General features: G+C 52.4%; 2 protein-coding genes and 1 long non-coding RNA gene across 5 annotated transcripts in view; 2 read left to right on the top strand and 1 right to left on the bottom strand.

The window, feature by feature from the left end:
- The window catches only part of LOC142468155 (mitogen-activated protein kinase 12-like), a 72481-nt gene extending 64672 nt beyond the window's left edge, over positions 1–7809 (top strand). The window contains exons 13-14 of the mRNA XM_075574344.1: positions 6424–6597; positions 6943–7809. Coding sequence (XP_075430459.1) covers positions 6424–6597; positions 6943–7004 — 236 coding nt within the window. The 3' untranslated portion in view covers positions 7005–7809. The remainder of the gene's footprint in view (positions 1–6423; positions 6598–6942) is intronic.
- Positions 6030–18119, bottom strand: CCDC51 (coiled-coil domain containing 51). Of its 3 annotated transcripts, none has more exons than XM_075574343.1 (4): positions 17678–18119; positions 12894–13225; positions 12277–12441; positions 6030–9545 (listed from the first exon to the last, which is right to left on the bottom strand). In XM_075574343.1, exons 2-4 carry the CDS (start codon positions 13206–13208, stop codon positions 8763–8765), a joined length of 1263 nt encoding a protein of 420 aa, XP_075430458.1. In that variant the 5' UTR covers positions 13209–13225; positions 17678–18119; the 3' UTR covers positions 6030–8762. The 3 variants fall into 3 exon arrangements, with proteins under 3 accessions (XP_075430458.1, XP_075430456.1, XP_075430455.1); XM_075574341.1 differs by having other exon boundaries at positions 17697–18119; XM_075574340.1 differs by having other exon boundaries at positions 6031–9545; positions 17716–18115.
- Positions 18120–18355: 236 nt separating this feature from the next.
- On the top strand, positions 18356–21642 carry LOC142468157 (uncharacterized). The gene is made up of 3 exons (XR_012788591.1): positions 18356–18511; positions 19839–19894; positions 21558–21642. It is a non-coding gene; the product is annotated as an uncharacterized LOC142468157 (long non-coding RNA).
- Positions 21643–21917: the final 275 nt, after the last annotated feature.

Below are 21917 nucleotides of genomic sequence, written 5' to 3'. Positions count from 1 at the left end.
TTTCCCCCCCCCCCCCTCCTCTCCCCCTTTCCCCCCCCCCCTCCGCTCCCCTTCCCCCCCCCCCCCCTCCGCTCCCCTTCCCCCCCGCTCCCCTTCCCCCCCGCTCCCCTTCCCCCCCCCCGCTCCCCCTTCCCCCCCCCTCCGCTCCCCTTCCCCCCTCCGCTCCCCTTCCCCCCCTCCGCCTCCCCTTCCCCCCCTCCGCTCCCCTTCCCCCCCTCCCGCTCCCCTTCCCCCCCCCCTCCGCTCCCCTTTCCCCCCCCCCTCCGCTCCCCTTTCCCCCCCCCCTCCGCTCCCCTTTCCCCCCCCCTCCGCTCCCCTTCCCCCCCCTCGCGCCCTTCCCTCCCCCTCCGCTCCCCCTTCCCTCCCCCCCCTCCGCTCCCCTTCCCCCCCCCTCCGCTCCCCTTCCCCCCCCTCCGCTCCCCTTCCCCCCCCCTCCGCTCCCCTTCCCCCCCCCTCCGCTCCCCTTCCCCCCCCCTCCGCTCCCCTTCCCCCCCCCTCCGCTCCCCTTCCCCCCCCCCCGCTCCCCTTCCCCCCCCCCTCCGCTCCCCCTTCCCCCCCCCCTCCGCTCCCCTTCCCCCCCCCCTCCGCTCCCCTTCCCCCCCCCCTCCGCTCCCCTCCTCCCTTCCCCCCCCCCTCCGCTCCCCTTCCCCCCCCCTCCGCTCCCCCTTTCCCCCCCTTCCGCTCCCCTTCCCCCCCCGCTCCCCTTCCCCCCCCCGCTCCCCTTCCCCCCCCGCTCCCCTTCCCCCCCCGCTCCCCTTCCCCCCCCTCCGCTCCCCTTTCCCCCCCCGCTCCCCTTCCCCCCCCTCCCCTTCCCCCCCCTCCGCTCCCCTTCCCCCCCCCCCTCCGCCCCCTTCCCCCCCCCTCCGCTCCCCTTCCCCCCCCCCTCCGCTCCCCTTCCCCCCCCCTCCGCTCCCCTTCCCCCCCCCTCCGCTCCCCTTCCCCCCCCCCTCCGCTCCCCTTCCCCCCCCCTCCGCTCCCCTTCCCCCCCCTCCGCTCCCCTTCCCCCCCCCTCCGCTCCCCTTCCCCCCCCCTCCGCTCCCCTTCCCCCCCCCTCCGCTCCCCTTCCCCCCCCCCCTCCGCTCCCCTTCCCCCCCCTCCGCTCCCCTTTCCCCCCCCCTCCGCTCCACTTTCCCCCCCCCTCCGCTCCCCTTTCCCCCCCCTCCGCTCCCCTTTCCCCCCCCCCTCCGCTCCCCTTTCCCCCCCCTCCGCTCCCCTTTCCCCCCCCCTCCGCTCCCCTTTCCCCCCCCTCCGCTCCCCTTTCCCCCCCCCTCCGCTCCCCTTTCCCCCCCCCTCCGCTCCCCTTTCCCCCCCCCCTCCGCTCCCCTTTCCCCCCCCCCTCCGCTCCCCTTTCCCCCCCCCCCTCCGCTCCCCTTTCCCCCCCCCCCTCTCCGCTCCCCTTTCCCCCCCCCCCTCCGCTCCCCTTTCCCCCCCCCCCCCCCTCCGCTCCCCTTTCCCCCCCCCTCCGCTCCCCTTTCCCCCCCCTCCGCTCCCCTTTCCCCCCCCCCTCCGCTCCCCTTTCCCCCCCCCCTCCGCTCCCCTTTCCCCCCCCCCTCCGCTCCCCTTTCCCCCCCCCCCTCCGCTCCCCCTTTCCCTCCCCCCCCCTCCGCTCCCCTTTCCCCCCCCCCTCCCCTCCTCTCCCCCTTTCCCCCCCCCCCTCCGCTCCCCTTTCCCCCCCCCCCTCCGCTCCCCTTTCCCCCCCCCTCCGCTCCCCCTTTCCCCCCCCCTCCGCTCCCCTTTCCCCCCCCCCCTCCGCTCCCCTTCCCCCCCCCCTCCGCTCCCCTTTCCCCCCCCCCTCCGCTCCCCTTTCCCCCCCCCCCCTCCGCTCCCCTTTCCCCCCCCCCCTCCGCTCCCCTTTCCCCCCCCCCCCTCCGCTCCCCTTTCCCCCCCCCCCCTCCCTCCCCCCTCCGCTCCCCTTTCCCCCCCCCCCCTCCGCTCCCCTTTCCCCCCCCCCCCTCCGCTCCCCTTTCCCCCCCCCTCCGCTCCCCTTTCCCCCCCCCTCCGCTCCCCTTTCCCCCCCCCTCCGCTCCCCTTTCCCCCCCCCCCGCTCCCCTTTCCCCCCCCCCTCCGCTCCCCTTTCCCCCCCCTCCGCTCCCCTTTCCCCCCCCCCCTCCGCTCCCCTTTCCCCCCCCCCCCCTCCGCTCCCCTTTCCCCCCCCCCTCCGCTCCCCTTTCCCCCCCCCCTCCGCTCCCCTTTCCCCCCCCCCTCCGCTCCCCTTTCCCCCCCCCCCTCCGCTCCCCTTTCCCCCCCCCCCTCCGCTCCCCTTTCCCCCCCCCCCTCCGCTCCCCTTTCCCCCCCCCCCCTCCGCTCCCCCTTTCCCCCCCCCCCTCCGCTCCCCTTTCCCCCCCCCCTCCGCTCCCCTTTCCCCCCCCTCCGCTCCCCTTTCCCCCCCCCCCCCTCCGCTCCCCTTCCCCCCCCCCTCCGCTCCCCTTTCCCCCCCCCCTCCGCTCCCCTTTCCCCCCCCTCCCCTTTCCCCCCCCCTCCGCTCCCCTTTCCCCCCCCTCCGCTCCCCTTTCCCCCCCCTCCGCTCCCCTTTCCCCCCCCCCTCCGCTCCCCTTTCCCCCCCCCCTCCGCTCCCCTTTCCCCCCCCCCTCCGCTCCCCTTTCCCCCCCCCTCCGCTCCCCTTTCCCCCCCCCTCCGCTCCCCTTTCCCCCCCCTCCGCTCCCCTTTCCCCCCCCCCTCCGCTCCCCCTTTCCCCCCCCCCCCTCCGCTCCCCCTTTCCCCCCCCCCCTCCGCTCCCCTTTCCCCCCCCCCCTCCGCTCCCCTTTCCCCCCCCCCTCCGCTCCCCTTTCCCCCCCCTCCGCTCCCCTTTCCCCCCCCCCCCTCCGCTCCCCTTCCCCCCCCCTCCGCTCCCCTTTCCCCCCCCTCCCCTTTCCCCCCCCTCCGCTCCCCCTTTCCCCCCCTCCCCTTTCCCCCCCTCCGCTCCCCTTTCCCCCCCCTCCGCTCCCCTTTCCCCCCCCTCCGCTCCCCTTTCCCCCCCCTCCGCTCCCCTTTCCCCCCCCCTCCGCTCCCCTTTCCCCCCCCCCTCCGCTCCCCTTTCCCCCCCCCTCCGCTCCCCTTTCCCCCCCCCCTCCGCTCCCCTTTCCCCCCCCCCTCCGCTCCCCTTTCCCCCCCCCTCCGCTCCCCTTTCCCCCCCCCCTCCGCTCCCCTTTCCCCCCCCCTCCGCTCCCCTTTCCCCCCCCCTCCGCTCCCCTTTCCCCCCCCCCCTCCGCTCCCCTTTCCCCCCCCTCCGCTCCCCTTTCCCCCCCCCTCCGCTCCCCTTTCCCCCCCCCCCTCCGCTCCCCTTTCCCCCCCCCCCTCCGCTCCCCTTTCCCCCCCCCCCTCCGCTCCCCTTTCCCCCCCCCCCTCCGCTCCCCTTTCCCCCCCCCCCCTCCGCTCCCCTTTCCCCCCCCCCCCCTCCGCTCCCCCTTTCCCCCCCCCCCCTCCGCTCCCCTTTCCCCCCCCCCCCTCCGCTCCCCTTTCCCCCCCCCCCTCCGCTCCCCCTTTCCCCCCCCCTCCGCTCCCCTTTCCCCCCCCTCCGCTCCCCTTTCCCCCCCCCCTCCGCTCCCCTTTCCCCCCCCCTCCGCTCCCCTTTCCCCCCCCCCCCTCCGCTCCCCTTTCCCCCCCCCCCCTCCGCTCCCCTTTCCCCCCCCCCTCCTCTCCCCCTTTCCCCCCCCCCCCTCCTCTCCCCTTTCCCCCCCCCCCCTCCTCTCCCCTTTCCCCCCCCCCCTCCTCTCCCCTTTCCCCCCCCCCCCTCCTCTCCCCTTTCCCCCCCCCCCTCCTCTCCCCTTTCCCCCCCCCCCCTCCTCTCCCCTTTCCCCCCCCCCCCTCCGCTCCCCTTTCCCCCCCCCCCTCCGCTCCCCTTTCCCCCCCCCCCTCCGCTCCCCTTTCCCCCCCCCTCCGCTCCCCTTTCCCCCCCCCCTCCGCTCCCCTTTCCCCCCCCCCTCCGCTCCCCTTTCCCCCCCCCCCTCCGCTCCCCTTTCCCCCCCCCCCTCCGCTCCCCTTTCCCCCCCCCCTCCGCTCCCCTTTCCCCCCCCCCTCCGCTCCCCTTTCCCCCCCCCTCCGCTCCCCTTTCCCCCCCCCCTCCGCTCCCCTTTCCCCCCCCCTCCGCTCCCCTTTCCCCCCCCCCCTCCGCTCCCCTTTCCCCCCCCCCCTCCGCTCCCCTTTCCCCCCCCCCCCCTCCGCTCCCCCTTTCCCCCCCCCCCTCCCGCTCCCCTTCCCCCCCCCCCTCCGCTCCCCTTTCCCCCCCCCCTCCGCTCCCCTTTCCCCCCCCCCTCCGCTCCCCTTTCCCCCCCCCCCCTCCGCTCCCCTTTCCCCCCCCCCTCCGCTCCCCTTTCCCCCCCCCCCTCCGCTCCCCTTTCCCCCCCCCCTCCGCTCCCCTTTCCCCCCCCCCTCCGCTCCCCTTTCCCCCCCCCCCCTCCCCTTTCCCCCCCTCCGCTCCCCTTTCCCCCCCCTCCGCTCCCCTTTCCCCCCCCTCCGCTCCCCTTTCCCCCCCCTCCGCTCCCCTTTCCCCCCCCCTCCGCTCCCCTTTCCCCCCCCCCCCTCCGCTCCCCTTCCCCCCCCCTCCGCTCCCCTTCCCCCCCCCTCCGCTCCCCTTCCCCCCCCCCCTCCGCTCCCCTTTCCCCCCCCCCCTCCGCTCCCCTTTCCCCCCCCCCCCCTCCGCTCCCCTTTCCCCCCCCCCCTCCGCTCCCCTTTCCCCCCCCCCTCCGCTCCCCTTTCCCCCCCTCCGCTCCCCTTTCCCCCCCCTCCGCTCCCCTTTCCCCCCCCTCCGCTCCCCTTTCCCCCCCCCCCCCTCCGCTCCCCTTCCCCCCCCCTCCGCTCCCCTTCCCCCCCCCCTCCGCTCCCCTTCCCCCCCCCCCTCCGCTCCCCTTTCCCCCCCCCTCCCCTTTCCCTCCCCCCCCCTCCGCTCCCCTTTCCCCCCCCCCTCCGCTCCCCTTTCCCCCCCCCCCTCCGCTCCCCTTTCCCCCCCCCTCCCCTTTCCCCCCCCCCCTCCGCTCCCCTTTCCCCCCCCTCCCCTTTCCCCCCCCTCCGCTCCCCTTTCCCCCCCTCCGCTCCCCTTTCCCCCCCCCTCCGCTCCCCTTTCCCCCCCCTCCGCTCCCCTTTCCCCCCCCCCTCCGCTCCCCTTTCCCCCCCTCCGCTCCCCTTTCCCCCCCTCCGCTCCCCCTTTCCCCCCCACTCCGCTCCCCTTTCCCCCCCCCTCCGCTCCCCTTTCCCCCCCCCTCCGCTCCCCTTTCCCCCCCCCTCCGCTCCCCTTTCCCCCCCCCTCCGCTCCCCTTTCCCCCCCCCTCCGCTCCCCTTTCCCCCCCCCTCCGCTCCCCTTTCCCCCCCCCTCCGCTCCCCTTTCCCCCCCCCCTCCGCTCCCCTTTCCCCCCCCCCTCCGCTCCCCTTCCCCCCCCCCTCCGCTCCCCTTTCCCCCCCCCTCCGCTCCCCCTTTCCCCCCCCCCTCGGCTCCCCTCCACCCCTGCACCCCCCTCCCCTCCCACCCCCTCCCACACTTCCACCCCCTCCTCTAACCCTTCCCCCCCTCCTCCACCCCTTGCCCCCCTCCACCACCCCCTCCTCCCCTTCCCGCCGCCCTTCGCCTTCCTGCCCGCCTTACCGCCTCCCCACCCCCGCCTCTGCCTTTCACCCGCCCTTACTCCGGCCGCCTCTGCCTTTCACCCACCGCCTCACAGCCGCTGCACGCACTCAACAGACACCCGCCACACTCGACACATACCTGCCGCCACACACACCTGCTGCCTCCCGCCCCTACGCACCGACATCACTGACCCACCGCCTCACACCCTAGCAGGACCCCCACTCACAGACAGCACTCACAACCCACTCGCCACCCACCGCCTCACACCCTAGCAGGACCCCCACTCACAGACAGCACTCACAACCCACGCACCACCCGCCGCCTCACACCCTAGCAGGACCCCCACTCGCAGACAGCACTCACAACCCACGCGCCACCCGCCGCCTCACACCCTAGCAGGACACCCGCCTCACATTTTTACATCACTTATGGCACCAAAATATACATTGTACTGTGGTGTGGTTACAATAAACCATTTTTATACAACATCGTATTACATTTTCTTCCATCTTTCTTTTCAATATTATTATCCAACCTTTACAACAAATACGCAACCTATTGTTCCACGATTTATAAATAATACTACCTATTACGCATTTACATCCCGGGCAACGCCGGGTCTCTCAGCTAGTCCTCAATAAAAAAAAGTGGCAACCAAATCTAGCAGCCAATACTGTAATACGTTTAATATTTAATACGGTATTGTGTAATTGTTAGCTTTGTGCTACATCACTGCAAGGACACTCATAAAAGAAGCTGAGTTTTCCAGTGAGCAAATACACACAACTGTGTTTTATAAGCTGTCCCCTTCTATTAAACTTAAAGCAGGAAGTACGTTGTTGACATATTTTACCATTCATTCTCAGAGATCGACTTACTAGAGAAGATGTTGGACTTGGACCCTGAAACAAGAATAACCACTAGAGAAGCCCTGAAACATTCCTACCTGGAGGAATATCATGACTCTGATCCAGATCCAGCTGCAGAGAAATACGATGACTCTTTTGAAAGTTTAGACCTAGCCATCAAAGAATGGAAAAGTAACCCATTTGTTATCTGTAATATATTTCAGACTGGTCAATGAGAGATTTTATTTGGATAGGAAGTTAAGTTAAAAGGAACAAACATTGGGTCACTTATCATAAATATAGATGCTGCTTGCATGAAAATAAACATTAAAACTAGTTGAATTGACATATGATGGCACGTACTGTGTCAGGTTAATTTGGAATAATCTGTATTTTTAGCTATTTCATTGTGGGTAAATGTAGATAAAAGTTAATCAATGATGGCTTTGACTGCCAATCTGATTGCAATGTAGGTTTGGGTAGCTAGACACCCGCATACTACCGAGTGAGTTATTTTATTTGTCTTTGTTGGCACAGGTCTAAGTCACATGGAAATTATGACGTTCGATCCCAAGAATCCAAGACAAACAGCTATATAACTACATTGGACTCATTCTTCAGAAATTGGTTTCCTGGGGAACCAAGCAGTGAAAGCTTTGGAAGGGATCCACAACACTGGCACATTTTGAATTGCAAACCATGAACTGTCTATTCTTCAAGAAAAGGTGGATTTGGGTCTTCGAGTAGATAGAATTACAGTCCTTTCTGGCTGCACATTTGCATTGTAACTAAGGAACCGTGTGATACATGGCAAGACTGCTCTTTTTTAATATAGAATGATGCACTCTTCTCTACACTCACTAATTTGTATTCAGCATTCCCATGTTTTATTATGATTACTAACCAGCCCACTCTTATCTCAGCCTCACAACCTGAAAGAGCATCAGACGTCCCAGGAGTTCAAACTAACATATTTCAACTACATGAACATAAAATGACAAGCCATGCATGATCAGGAGTAAAGTTCTTATATAGATGAGATGGGAATAAATGGGACTTTTGTAGGAATATTAAGAATAGTGAACTCAAATCTCAATGTATTCTCTAATAATGGAATCATCGGGTGTCCCATGACAATTTAATTGCATGAACAAACAATGGCAAAGAGTCATTTATGAGAAGTTCTTTTCAAATAGGTGCAGTCGATTAATTGCAGGTACATTAAAAATAGTGGCTGAAAATGTAATGTGAGCTCTACTAATGTGAACATTGTTGGCGTACCATCAACTTGTACATATGGCTGTGTAAGGAATAAGAATAGATGTTTAAATGAGCTGCCACCTTCTACAATATGTTGGTGCTATTGTGGTAACAAAAAGAGGTAAATAAAGATGGAAAACTGTAGGTTTTTTTGTTGTTGTAATTCACTGACAAATAGGATGACACAATCAGTAAGTCTTTCCGCCTGTAACATGACAATGAAACCGAGGTTCTGTGTCTGTCCTGTAAGTGCACACAGTTCCGCTGATAAGGAATGGTGTAGGATCCGTCGTTGGTTATATTGCACATGGAGTCTGATCGGAGAATAATCATGTTACACACACGTCAGTGAATTGTGGATCTGATACCATTTGAGTAACTGCTGCAAATGACCAATGCACATCTTGCAACAAAAACCCAGCAACGATTAGAACAGGGGTGGCCAACTCCAGTCCTCAAGGACCACCAATAGGTCAGGTTTTCAGGGGATCCCTGCTTCAGCACAGGTGGGTCAATCGTTCTGACTGAAGCAGGGATATCCTGAAAAACTGACCTGTTGGTGGCCCTTGAGGACTGGGAGTTGGCCACCCATGGATTCGAAGATTGCCGCACAGAACATGTAATGTTCAGTTGCCTTCATTGCAGCAGAAAAATAACATCTCCTGTTCTGTGAAACCAAAATATCAGGATTGTGGGTGTGGGCCTGTGAGTCCATTATACTTCTAATGTTACATTGATTGTACAGAGCTTTTCTGAAGGTGAAGTCCGCTTGGTATTAGACCAGCCTGCATTACACAACACAGGAGTGTTAAGTTTATTTACGCATTCATGGGCCCCTATCTGTTACACTATGTTTGTTTATGTCAGGGAAGTCTGTGAACCTCCATCGTTCGAATAGTTAAGAGCCTTCCCCGACATGGCAAAATGACTTCACAGCATTATAAGTAGGGTCCTTAATTATATATAGCTGTAATGGAGAAAGAAACTGATCAGAGTTCAAATAAGACGTGCGCACTTACAATAAAATGCATCAACCATCTCTAAAAATGAGACTATAAAAAGGTAATACATTTTATTTGCTATTTTTGTAGTGACGTCTAGTTTCCGCTCAATAAAACGTACAGTACGGGTAGGGTTAAAGCAAACACTCCACATGTTAATGCAGTGCTGTAAATCGAATTCCTGTTGATGTGACTTCCCAGTCTCTGCTCCGTTTCGGACAATTCAAGAATCACATTCTGCAAAGGAACCGCCTGCCCATCCTCCCTGTGGGCAGATGTAAGAATGACCCTTTCGACAGGCCGAGAGGGAACCCGTGACTTCATATGCTGCACGTCCGTTGCCATTCCGCTAATACTTTTTTCCAGGCTGCCAAATTGCTGCTGTAATCTCTCCAGGTAGCTCTTTGCTTCCATTGTGTACGTCATGTGTTCCTTTACTGTAATTAAAACTGGGTCCACTACTTCAACAGAACCTGATTTTGCTTTAGGAGTGGCGAGTACATTCTGTAAGCCTTGTGATGGCACAGATGCAGTTGGCACCGTATTTCTCAAGCTTATGATGAGGTCGCTGAGGTCCTTTTGCTGGGACTGGTGTACGGACGCGTGCTTGTGAATAGCTTCCTGCAAACTGATTGGTCCCTTCTGTGCTTCTAGGAGTAGAGACTTCAGTTCCTGTAGTCTGACTCTGTTAATGTAAGTCGAACCCATGACCCCAATCACTGCACCCAAAACTGACCCGATAATGGACCAATTCTTTGTCCGTTCTGCTCTTGTTCTCTCCTTCTCGTGACTCCCCCTCACACTGGCTGAGAAGAGGGAAAACTTCTCCCTTTCAGCCTCTTCTGCGCTGATGTAAGACGCTCTTAACCGTTTCTCTTCCTGCAAAAAAAGAGTGGTGAAAAAGGTTCTGAGCTGGCCAGAGAAAACGTACTCTTATAAATATCACGCTCACACTTTAATAACCCGCACACAAATATGGTTAGAGCTGCATACAGGATGGAAATAGCTTATGCAAATACAATTTGGACCCCACTCACTAAAGCAGTGCTACTCAATAAGATGCGATCCTGCTCAGTAAATGTGGCTTTTTACAGTCCAGGTGAATATGTTCATAAGGGGTCTTCCAGCCTTATCTTAATGAGCAGCAGTTCTTAGTAATATAGCATACACATATATACAATACATACATATCTGAGCACATCCACTATATATTTTGGAAAGCTGTCTGTGTCCGCTATGCATTTTGGACACCTCTTAAAGCTGCAGTTCAAGCTATTCAAAATGTTTTTCAATATGTGCATCAATACAATCTGCACACTGACAAGAGATTAGCTAAGTTGCTGATTGATCAGTTCTCCTGTAAATCGATCGCAGAAGATTCGGCACAGGGTTTATTAAATGCACCTTTGTCCTCTTCTGCTGCACTGACACCAAAGTTCTGTGAGGAAGATCATGTGACCAGGCACTACATTCAATTGGTTCACTGCTAGAGAGGGCAGAGCGAGAGGAGGGGGAGTGAGGGGGTGAGAGGAGGAGGGGGGGGGGTGAGAAGGGGTGCGTGAGGGGGGGTGGATGAGGAAAGGGGGGAGGTGGTGAGAGGAGGGGATGGGATGAGGTTGGTTTCTTAGTATTCCAGAGCCACACCAGGTTCTTTCAGCTAGTTTAATATATAGTAAAGCATACATTTGATCTCTCTATACATTTTGTTTCCAATCAGAAAGTTGTGATTATTTAAGCACGTCCCCCGTTAAATGGCATAGGTCAGTTCTAAAATGAACTTTGCTATTTCTAGTTGATTCTATTATAAGATGCACACAACGGATGTTTTCATTAACCTACTGCTCTCATAACACGTTAGGTCTGTATCATTAATAGAGTTTCAGTTTTAAATGCATAACACATGTTGCATATAATGATACTTATCTGATTAGCCTCGGTCTGGACAGATGTAACCTGATTATTAAACTACATGTTGTAGACGGAGTAAGGGACTTTCTGTAGAATTCAACTCCATTTGTTATTGGGGGAGGGCAGGGGGAGGAACCTGTAACAGGAAACAGGCAAGATGTATATCCTCACTTAATCAGAAAGTGGTTTGATAACGTTGTTGAACTGTGATCTTAAACAGAAGCGCCAAAAATGATCAGCTCAAGTTAGGAATGCAGATCACCCTGCATTTTAATTATTTGGGTGCTAAATAAATATGCTGTATTAAGAGTGGGCACTGGCGTTCTGGTTCTAAGAAACGTTTTTGTTTTAGACGTGGTTTTTGGTTCTTAAAATGGTCTGTGTTTTGATTTTGGATGTGGTTTGGCATAAACTCGATTTGTTTGGTTTGGGATTGGTTTGTTTTGTGTTTTTTTTTTTTTTTTTTATAGATGAAGATGGCAAAAACTAAAAATAAGCAGGAAAATGGTCAAACAACATCATAAACCCATGGAAAAAAATGCATAAGCATAATCATAAAAATAATTAGGAAACTAAGAAGTGTAGCTTAAAAAATGGTGCAACATTTCTTAAAAGTACACAGAGGGAGGTCAGATGGGGCTAGATGTATGGCAACCAGTGTATCCAAAACCGGTGTAATGTAACAGTGTTAAAACCACTGGAAACTATTGTCTGGTATACTGGCAGAGAACAGAAAATGATAAAGCTGCACACCAATAGATAAAGAAAAATACTGGCAACAACCGGTGCTCCTGGTTCAGGGATAACTGCCAATGGACCCTAAGAGAGTGAAGAATTGATGATCCAGGGCACAACCATCAATTCTTCACTATACTGGCAGAGAGTACATGGTGCTATCTGCATGTCAAACATTTTACCCCACACCCGTGCAATGTAACGGTGTTAGACCAACAGGCAGCGATTGGCTAGTATACTAGCAAAAGTAGACAGGGGTCAAGGTGGTGCCATCTGTCTGCAAAACACCTCAGACAACATCAATATAATTCAATTCTGGAAATGATTGGCTGGCATATTAGCACAAAGAAGCAAGAAAGTAGAGAAAAGTCAGATACTCGTGTGGGAGAGGGAGCGGCTCAGTGAGTAAAGTCACTAACTGACTGGCATTGAGTGGAACCTGGTTCAATTCCCGGTGTCGGTTCCTTGTGATCTTGGGCAAGTCACTATCTCCCTGTGCCCCAGGCACCCAAAAAATAGATTGTAAACTCCACAGGGACCTGTGCCTGCAAAATGTCTTTTTAAAGCGCTACAATTTTTTTAAATTATTTTTCACAACTAGAAACCTGTGTGAAATTCTACTTTTAAATGTTGCTGTAAACGCTGATCTTAAAAACCAATTTGTACAAAAATATATAGTTTATGTGATGGGCGGTTTTCCAATGGAAGAGCGTAAAATCCCATTCGCATTAAGCTGTACCGGGGCTTCTCAAGTGGCGTGCTCTGGGCTGGATGGAGACGTCCACTCACTTTTCCGGGATACCACGGAGAGGATCGAAAAGCAGCATCCTCCTCTGTCCCCTTCTACGCCAGAGATCCGAAGAGAACTGGAAGGAAGAGGTTCCGGAATGTCTGGATCCTACCCATTTAACTGGACAGCCCTGCACTACAATCTCGATCAACCACACGTTAGCCTTGTTTCACCGACCTGCAGCAATTTATGCTCCAAAGTTGCAAACTCCAAGTACTGGATGTCCTCGCGGGACACTCTGTCCAGACGATCCCGCACTTCCTTCAGTTTTAACTGCTGGGCTTCCACATTCTCCCGAGCTTCTCGTACTATACCACGAGCCACCATGAAGTCCTTCTCCGCCTGGAGAAAAAGCATTAGGGTCATGAGCACCCAATATAAATGGGACCCGTTAGCAGGTCTTGTTCTTGGTGGCAATGCTCTCATTTGTCCAAATGAAAGCCATCATAGCGCTATTAGTACTAACCATATTGAATATTTGTCACATTACTATGCAGCGTTTAAAGAGAGGTTTACTATATTAAATGTTGAAGTCTATTCTCAGATTACAGACATGTTAAAAACTAAATGAATAACTAGTACTATCAGAAAATAATATAATATGTATATTTCTTTTCTTCAGCTGTTAAGATTGTAGTTTTTTGGTTCACTTGTTTTTTTTGTCGAGGAAAATTCCAGTTGAATTACAAATTTATACCAAACACAATAATTCAGTGGAGAACCATACTGCCGGTGTCATTAAAACGTGTACAATGTCACTCATCGGAACCAGAGTCACCATGAAACCAGTTTACCTCTGACACGTTTCCTTGGGCTTCCCGCACTTCCACCAGTCCCACAAACTCTTCGTATCGCTCCCACCAGTTTTTCGCTGTAGTGGAAACTCTCTGCACGGTATTTCTACCCACTGCTGTCCCCACTTCCTTCCATTGCTGCAGGGGGCTCACGGCCGTGTCGCCTGCTGCAGGCTTCACATCAGGCAGCTTAGCAGCGGAGGAGAAGCAAACGCTTATTTTGAGCAAATTCATTCTGTGACTCGGAAAAAGATGAGGCTGACGAGGAGGCCTCATTGCTCTCTTCATAACGTGTATGGTACCGATGTGTTTCATTGTGTCCTACGAATTAGCTAAACGGGAAAACAAGACGACAGGATTTAAATATAAATGAACTCATTTAGGTATTGGTAAATGGTTTGTACAGGTCAACGCTCTGAATCATGGACATGAGAACCAGTCAAGAGGAATATACCCACTAAAAGATTTTATTTGCAAGCTGGCAATAACAGCCTGCTGAATCTAAATAGTCTTTATCCAGTCACTGATGCAACTTGTCTTTGGGCTATTTTTACTAAACGGTGCTATTCCACAGGACACCTTACAGCCCATTCATTTGAATGGGCCCTGCGTTTTTAAGGTCTATGCTGGTTTCCAAGGATTTGTGGTGCCATATTTCACTTCTGTGATGGCGACTACCCTACTACATTAGCTGATCCTCTGGGCGTAGGGAGAAAGATACACTTGGGTCACCCTGTCAATGTGGAATACCGGAGATGACACTCAAGTGGTGACATCCTATGAAGACACTGTAACACATTCAATTTATCGTATACAAAGATTTCATTTTTCTATACTTAGAACCCCCCTAGTGGGATTACTATTGCTCTTAGCAAGGGTTAGTAGGGCGTTAACAGGTTAATGTTTAGGGAAGACCCAGCTAACTGTAACCAATTCCTTGTGTATTTTATGTTGCCAGAGCAGTCCCTGGTGACCAACCGCTCCTTAGTTCCAGAACCTGCTGGAACTGGCACCTGCGGGTGGAAGATCCCATTGGCTAGTGATGTCTGCATCTTGTCCAGTTACAGGGGCAGGGTAGTGACATCACTGAGGGGTATACAAAGGAGCTGTAGAAGCTTCCAGACCACAGACTCCTGGAGCACACCTGAGGTGAGGAGTCGCAATGTGTTACTAGTATGTCCTTTATGTGTAACTTTGAATGAAGAATGTGCTTTTCACCTTTTTGTTGTTTTGCAGTTAAGGACAAGAATCCCCAGCTAGAAGAGGCCTCTAATATCTTATAAAGATGCCGTAGCTGTTATCTATTTCTAAAGGAGGACGTGCGTGACAGTTAACAGCAAGGGATCCCTAAACCAGGGTTCCTAGTAACTGTCACAACGAAGGTTGCTCTAACGCCAACTCTTAAATATATGCACACCGCGTTGCTAAGTGAAGACTGCTAAGGACATTGTAAGGATGACAGGTAGATGGGAACCTGGATTGAAGTACACCCCTAAGATGAGTCTAGGATAGTACTTGGGAGTAACTCCAGATCACTGAAGATATAGAAATGCAGTTTCCCCTTAACCATGGCCAAGGGAAGGTGTGACAAATTCAAAGCACATGAAGCCAATGCGCGTGGCCATAGAGAGCGCCGGGGCAACTGATAATTCGCAAGACAAAATTGTTTGGATTTGCAACGTGACGGCCGGGTCACGTGCGCGGTTCAGCCAATGAGGGCGAACCGCTCACGTGACATCACGGGCGCACCCCTCAAACATTAAAATGGGAGCTGCTTTTGGTCGGGTCCCCTCCTCCAGCCCCCCCATGCCATGGATCGCCTGGGCTGCAGGCACGCGCATGTGAGATCACGCGCAAAACTACTATGAACAAAGCCTTACCAGCTTGCAGAACCAGCCAGCCAGAACACCAGCACCCTGTGGAAAAGGTATGAGAGTCTCGCTACACTAACTGACATCACTATCTCACACACTTGTGACCCTCCTTTAACTGAGAGCCGGTCAAAGAGGGGTTACGTACCAATATAGGCAGTGGTCGACAAATCACCAAAAAAATCTATTTGCCGAACAAAAAAAATCTACTCGCCACCTAGTACCACACGTGTGCTGCTTGGGCCAATAGGAGCTCGCCACGATGTTAAATCCACTCGCCCGGGGCGTGCAAATGTATAGGTTTGTCGAACACTGAATATAGGCATACACTATAAATAATGATACATTTATCAGCGGGTTTCAGGGAAGTTATTAAGTCCGCCATGGATCTTTAAGCTGTTGTAACTACTATAGCTGAAGGTTCAGAGCTTCAGCCAATGGGAGGCAGCGGAGCGCTCCTCAGCTCTCACACACAGACAGAAATAGGCACAGCTGGTTTAAATAGTGACACAAAGAGGGTTTATTTATTTATAAAATGTTTAACCAGGAAGTAATACATTGAGATTTACCTCTCGTTTTCAAGTATGTCCTGGACATAGTTAATATGACAAATAGTACATGGTTACAGATACAGTTACATAAATGAAGAGGGTATACATTATATACAATACATTGCATGCACAGTTAGAGAAGATGTATATTATAGGCTTATGTAACAGTTACAGACCAGAATAAAATGTGAGACAGCCTTAGTTTTGAAAGAACTTAAACTGGTGGTGGATGTGAGAGTCTCCGGTAGGTTGTTCCAGTTTTGGGGTGCACGGTAAGAGAAGGAGGAGCGGCCGGATACTTTGTTGAGCCTTGGGACCATGAACAGTCTTTTGGAGTCAGATCTCAGATGATAAGTGCTGCATGTGGTAGGGGTGAGGGGCTTGTTCAGATAGATGGGTAGCTTGCCAAGAAAGTATTTGAAGGCAAGACAGGAAAGGTGAACTTTGCGCCTAGACTCGAGTGATGACCAATCTAGTTCTTTGAGCATTTCGCAGTGATGTGTGTTGTAGTTGCATTGGAGAACGAAACGACAAATTGAATTGTAGAGGGTGTCAAGTTTGCCAAGGTGGGTTTGGGGTGCCGAGCCATATACTATGTCTCCATAGTCGATAATTGGCATTAGCATCTGCAGTGCAATACGCTTTCTGACCAGCAGGCATAGGGAGGATTTGTTCCTGTAAAGTACCCCTAGTTTGGCATAGGTTTTGGATGTCAGGGCATCAATGTGCATTCCGAATGTTAAGTGGGAGTCAAACCATATGCCCAGGTATTTAACACCACCCTAACTCCTGTTACTAGTTTTAGCGTTGGTTCTGACCTGGAGCTCAGTCACTGGAAGCTTTAAAAATTTAGTCTTGGTCCCAAATACCATTGTTACAGTCTTGTCAGTGTTTAAAAACAGTTTGTTTTGGGAAATACAGTTTTCGAGTCTCAAAAGGTCAGACTGAAGTACGTGTTCAAGGTCGGAGAGGCTATGGCTGTGTGCATATAGGATTGTGTAATCTGCATACATGTATATTGAAGCTTCCTTACAAGCTGTGGGAAGATCATTAATGAACACTGAGAAGAGTAGGGGCCCCAGAACAGAGCCTTGCGGGACGCCACAGGTGATATCCAGGGGGTTGGAGCTAGAGCCTGAGATGGACACATGTTGGGATCTACCTGATAGGTAGGACTGAAAGCAGTTTAAAGCATGCTTCCCTATTCCAGAGCTCTAGAGTTTGTTAAGCAGGATAGCATGATCAACAGTATCAAAAGCCTTTGCAAAATCTAGGAATATTGCACCAGTGAGTTGACCACGTTCCATTCCACACTGGATTTCAAACTTTCAGCAGGGTAGTTACGGTAGAGTGTTTGGGGCGAAAGCCAGATTGGAATTGGCTAGGGAAATTTGTCTTGGTATAGTAATCGCTTAGTTGGGAGTGGACACATTTTTCCATGACTTTGGATAGGATTGGGAGAAGGGAGTTTGGCCTGTAGTTTGAGACAGTGTTTTTGTCCCCACTTCTGAAGATTGGGACAACTCTAGCAGTTTTCCAGGTCTTAGGGATATGGCCTGCAGACAGGATAGAGTTGACTATGGAAGCAATTGGTTTAGCAATTGCTGGGGTGCCAAGTCTTAGGAACCTAGATTGTAGCAAGTCAGGTCCACATTGGCTGCTTAGTTTTAATTTGAGGAGCGCTTGTGTAATCCCGTGTTAGCCAGCTAGCCTACATTTGTAGGGTAGAAGTGATACCTTTAGTGGCTAACTCGTGGCTAGCAGAGTGAAAGCTGTAAGGACCACAAAGGTCCCTTATTAGGCTACGCTTATAGTGCTGGCGACGCGACGGTGAAGTCGCTGGAAAAATCAAAAATTGTGATGACTTCCAGCAATCGCGACCAAGCCGCCGCGCTTACTATAAGCGCACACGACGGCGGCAATGCATTTTTTTGGTGCGCCGTCACTATAAAGCGCAGCCTTTCAAATCTGCCCTTTTAACCACGGGTTAGCAATTAAAGGTATCATGTCTACCTTACTTTTGTTTGTCTGGTTTAAATAGGTAAGAGTTTTATAGAGACATGGAGGGTGCACACCTTGTGCATACCTTGTTGCTTCATTCATAGCAGCTACTGCTGCATTCTGCCAATTACGGTATATTATGCCAAATGCAAATGGCGCACCAGTCTTGCTGGTCTAAAATCTTATTTTATTTAACAATTGGTTATTAAACAAATTAAACACGCAAGCCCGGTGTGCCATTTGCCTTTGGTGTTAAATAGGCACAGGACATAATAAATAGGTACAGTTGGAGGGTACGCATCAAGGAATAAACAGAAAAGTGCGAAGTTGCAAAGCACTGATGATAATTTACCCTTTTCACCTCTCCAGTGATAACTCACCTCTCCAGTGATAACTCACCTCTGTCTCACTCCTGTCAGGGGGTTTCTAATGGACCTTCTCCTTCATTTCTTGCTTTAATACATTTGTAATTGGGCCAGATTCGGTCTCCTCTACTATAAATACTGTCAGGAAATCAAACTACCCGGTGGCACAGGGTTTAATGACAGATGAGGCGACACTTCCTATATGTCCTTGTAAAAATGAGTGTAGCAAGATGGCTGTGTCCATACTTCCGGAGACTTTACTCTGGGCTGAATTGGAGGTGTAGCAAGATGGCTGTGTCCATACTTCCGGTGACTCTTGGCTGAATTGGAGGTGTAGCAAGATGGCTCCTACTCCCGGTTCCTACTATAGGGTGGGTGGGTGCAGCAAGACGGCCGTATACATACTTCGATGCCTAGGTGTACCAAAATGGCCGTCGACTTCCGGAACAATTACCTTGTACCCAAATAAAAACTGCGACGGAAACACTTTGTATTACGGTATTATAACGCAGCTTCTTTTCTTACATAGAGGTGAGTAAATCCCGGGCCACGTTTCCATAGCATCACTTCCGAATACAACCTGCAGCAATATCTGCGGCATTTCTTAGAAAAACCGAATTAATATTTTATTATTATTACACCCACATGACCTGGTATATGTGTTTTGTGTAGCGGTATCGTCGGTGTGGACGGAAGCGGTCGCCCTCAGGCGGTCAGTTAGACACCTACTTCCGGTGCTGTCTCAGGGGTCCTACGTGGTGGAGTGAGCGCCTGCTGCAGAGATGTCTGGAAGAGAAGGTGGGTGGGAGCTGCCGGTGTCATCCGCGCCGGTAAAGCCCCGTACCGCCGGCAGTGTGCAAGGGGCAACGGGAGGGCACTCCGGGGGGGCTGAAATAATGTATATTTACAGTGTGGCTCAGCGCTGTGTATGTCATTAGCCCAGTGTGGCCCTGCTCCTGTGTATGTCATTAGCGCCAGTGGCCCGGCTCTGTGCTGATTATAAATCTTTTAGCCTGCAGCATCAGACTTGCCTCCCCATAACCCTTTCGATTTCAAATGTTCCTATCAAAACCCACCCACTGTCATTGCTATTGAAATGTGTAGTGTAGATCGCGTTCTGTGCTCCCGAGCCAACAAGACACGATCTGTCAGGAGGAAGAGGAGGACTTCCGATCTGTCATCTGTGTTCTTGTCCTTTCCCCCCCTTGTTGTACTGTGATGCAGAATATTTTGTTGCCATATGAATAAGGCCCGGGCCATAGAGGGGGGGAGCCGTGCTGCACCGCGCTGACGCTGAGGCTCGCCTGCAGAAGCTGTGCGATTCCATGCACATACAGGCGAGCCAGCGTCCGCGATCGGAGGTGGGGGGAGACTGACGGGGCAGTGACGTCGCTGGGCCAATCGACGTCACGGCGCCGTGACGTTGACGCAGCCCCGCTCTCATTGGAGGTTTTCAGCCGACAGCGCGCTGAAAAACAGCTTGGCGCTCGGCTGAAAACGCCAAAGCCCGAGCACGCCTGTGGACGCTCGCGCGAGCCCCCTCTCAAGGCATCCTCATTGAGGATGCAGGGGCTCAGCGCTGAGCGTCCGCACGCCTCAGCACGGCCTGTCCTTCTGTGGACTCAGCCTAAGATAATACAGGCAGTTGAAGTATGAGCGTGGTATTGGGGTATGGGTTGCCACGTATGTTCTAATTTCCCATTTCTGTCTGAGCAAGCTGTGCTGAAGCAGGGATATCCTTGAAACCGGACCTGTTGGTGGCCCTTGATGACTGGAGTTGGCCACCCCTGGTTCAGTAGATAAAATCATTTGAAATCTTTAGTTGCCATTGAGCTCTCCACAGAGCCCATTGCAGTCTAAAGGTTACCTGTTTAATGCATTTATATTGTGCAAAAATACCCCATAATTTAAAAAAAACTTGTCAGATTTATTGTGCATCTAAGAAACTCTGGTTTTCATGTAAGTTTGTACTGATGTATTTCAGGGGAAACTATTCACTGATACTCTCAATGTGAAATATCTAGTCAGTAATTTACTTAATTTCGTTATTAATGTTTAAATGGGCCATGAGTGAATAGTACAAGCTGTAAATCTATGTAGTGATCATACCAACACACAATAATAAAAGATATTTCCTTTTTTTTTCTTCTAATGCAGGTGGTAAGAAGAAGCCCTTGAAGCAGTCTAAAAAACAAAGCAAGGATTTGGATGAAGTATGTATCAATCTTTATTTTAAGATTCTCTCTAGTCAGTAACACATTGGTATTACCATACATTAGTATGATGCTGTGTTGCAAACCTGCACATGTAATAAAGAATATGAGAGCCCTGAAATTATGTACTCTTAAACGAGGGCTAATTTTGTATATACTGTAGCAATTTTGGCTCTCTCCTTTACATGTATTAAAAGAACAATCCATGCCTTGTGCCGCCTTTCTCTTGTCATATGTGTGAAGCAGGGGGTCTCGAGATGAACTGCATTAATTTCGCCTCTTTTTGTTGCAGCAATTGATGCATTTTTTTGGGGGTTGTGGGGGGATTTGGGTTAACATAGGATTGAAGCAGGGGGGGTCTCCGGGGCTGATCCATGTTAATTTCAGCTCCAAGCACCCGCTGCTTCCTTAGATACACACCTCCAAAGCAGGTGCCGGTATCTTGGCAAAGTTTCAAGCTCCTGAGTTACATGGGCCAATAGGAAGCTGAACCTTGAGATGTCACAGCTTCCTATTGGCCCGCAAGGTGCGGGTGCTTTGAAACTGCTATTACGTAAACCCTGTTAGCTGAGTGGAGAGGTTTCCGGCACTCCCTATGGAGGTAAACATTTCCAGAAGGAGGGTGTCTCCACGGCTGGCTTGGATTGTTTTTGTATCATTAAATCTTTTTGTGGTTTGTCACTTGAATGCTTAGGTCCTTATTCTTTAGGTTTTTAACACTACTTTAATGTCACTATATCTGCATTTTCTGCTCATGTATTGTTTGGCTTTAAGGTTTGATCTTCTGTTTGTTAAATGTTATTTGTAAGTTAAACTATAGATGTGTTTTCTTTTACTTGGAAAGGAAACAGAGGAACATTGGGTATTTTGGGAAGCTGCTCTTGTGACATGCAAACTGATTTCAATTCTATCCTAAGGTTCTACATTCAGACTCATTTTAAGATGGACAAGTATTTCATTAATGGAGCTTTGTTGGGTCAGAATTATACCTGTGTACTGCAGGTATTAAACGTTAAAACATTTAGCCAATTTTTAGTTAATCACTTTTTTTGTATTTTTGAGCTACCTAGAAAATGCTTCCACTTCCAACGCTTTGAAATATTTTCCAATCTTACTATAAATGGCTTTGGAAGGTTTATGGACGTTCACGACAAAAAACGTTTCATTCCTTTAACCTGATCTTGCTAACCCCCATATGCAGATATGCACATATGTCATTTGCACTGAGGCTCTGCTGAGCTTTACAACGAGTTGCTGTGAAAACATTCACCCACTGTAACCTTTTCAGCTTCCCATACGAAAAGTCATGTGTAGACTTAAATGTCCTTTTTTGCATTCTACCATTCATAACACCAGTCTTGAGTACTATGTAGTAACAAAGGAGGGAAAGGGGGTAGTTCATATACCTTTTTTATTTATTTATTTTTTAATTGGACCAACAAGTAGTTGGTCCTACCTGATCAAGAACCCCCAAGGGTCCTTGATCGAGTGGGTTAGAAGGATTGTAACTTCTCAACTACTTGTCGATCCAATAAAAGGTATCATATGAACTACCCCCTCTCCCTCCTTTGTTACTACATGGGAAGAAAGGACCAACACGGCTACCCACCCATCTTTGCCTGCTGTGAGTCTTATGTGATCCTGGTTTTCCTGATTTTTGTAGGAGGATGTCGCTTTCAAGCAGAAACAGAAAGAAGAACAGAAAAAACTTGAGGAAATGAAGGGAAAAGCTGGACAGAAGGGTCCGCTAAGTAAGTTCCAAAATAATGGTTGGCTTCTGGATTTTGATATGGACAGGAGATTTTTAATTAAAGGAGACTTGCTTCCAATAATACTTAAAAATCTACAAACATACAGTGGCTGTAAGTTCAGAACCCAAATTCACCATATATTATCTAGGATTGTGAACTTGTATAGAACAAAAAGGCCTAGTACTACATGTAACGTGATTTAAGAGCTCATACCCTATCTAATGGAGGGAGAGTTGCCTTTAATAGACAGGTCATTTACAGGTGCTTAGCAG

The sequence above is a fragment of the Ascaphus truei genome, chromosome 17, assembly GCF_040206685.1.
Source record: "Ascaphus truei isolate aAscTru1 chromosome 17, aAscTru1.hap1, whole genome shotgun sequence".
Lineage (NCBI taxonomy): Eukaryota > Metazoa > Chordata > Amphibia > Anura > Ascaphidae > Ascaphus > Ascaphus truei.
This window is presented reverse-complemented; position numbering and strand designations above follow the sequence as displayed.

Coding starts and splice junctions, on each gene's coding strand:
- CCDC51 (XM_075574343.1), bottom strand. CDS start 13,208: ATGAAACACATCGGTACCATACACGTTATGAAGAGAGCAATGAGGCCT. Junction 12,442..12,893: donor CCCAAGGAAACGTGTCAGAG/GTAAACTGGTTT, acceptor CTTTTTCTCCAG/GCGGAGAAGGACTTCATGGT. Junction 9,546..12,276: donor TGGAGCATAAATTGCTGCAG/GTCGGTGAAACA, acceptor CTTTTTTTGCAG/GAAGAGAAACGGTTAAGAGC.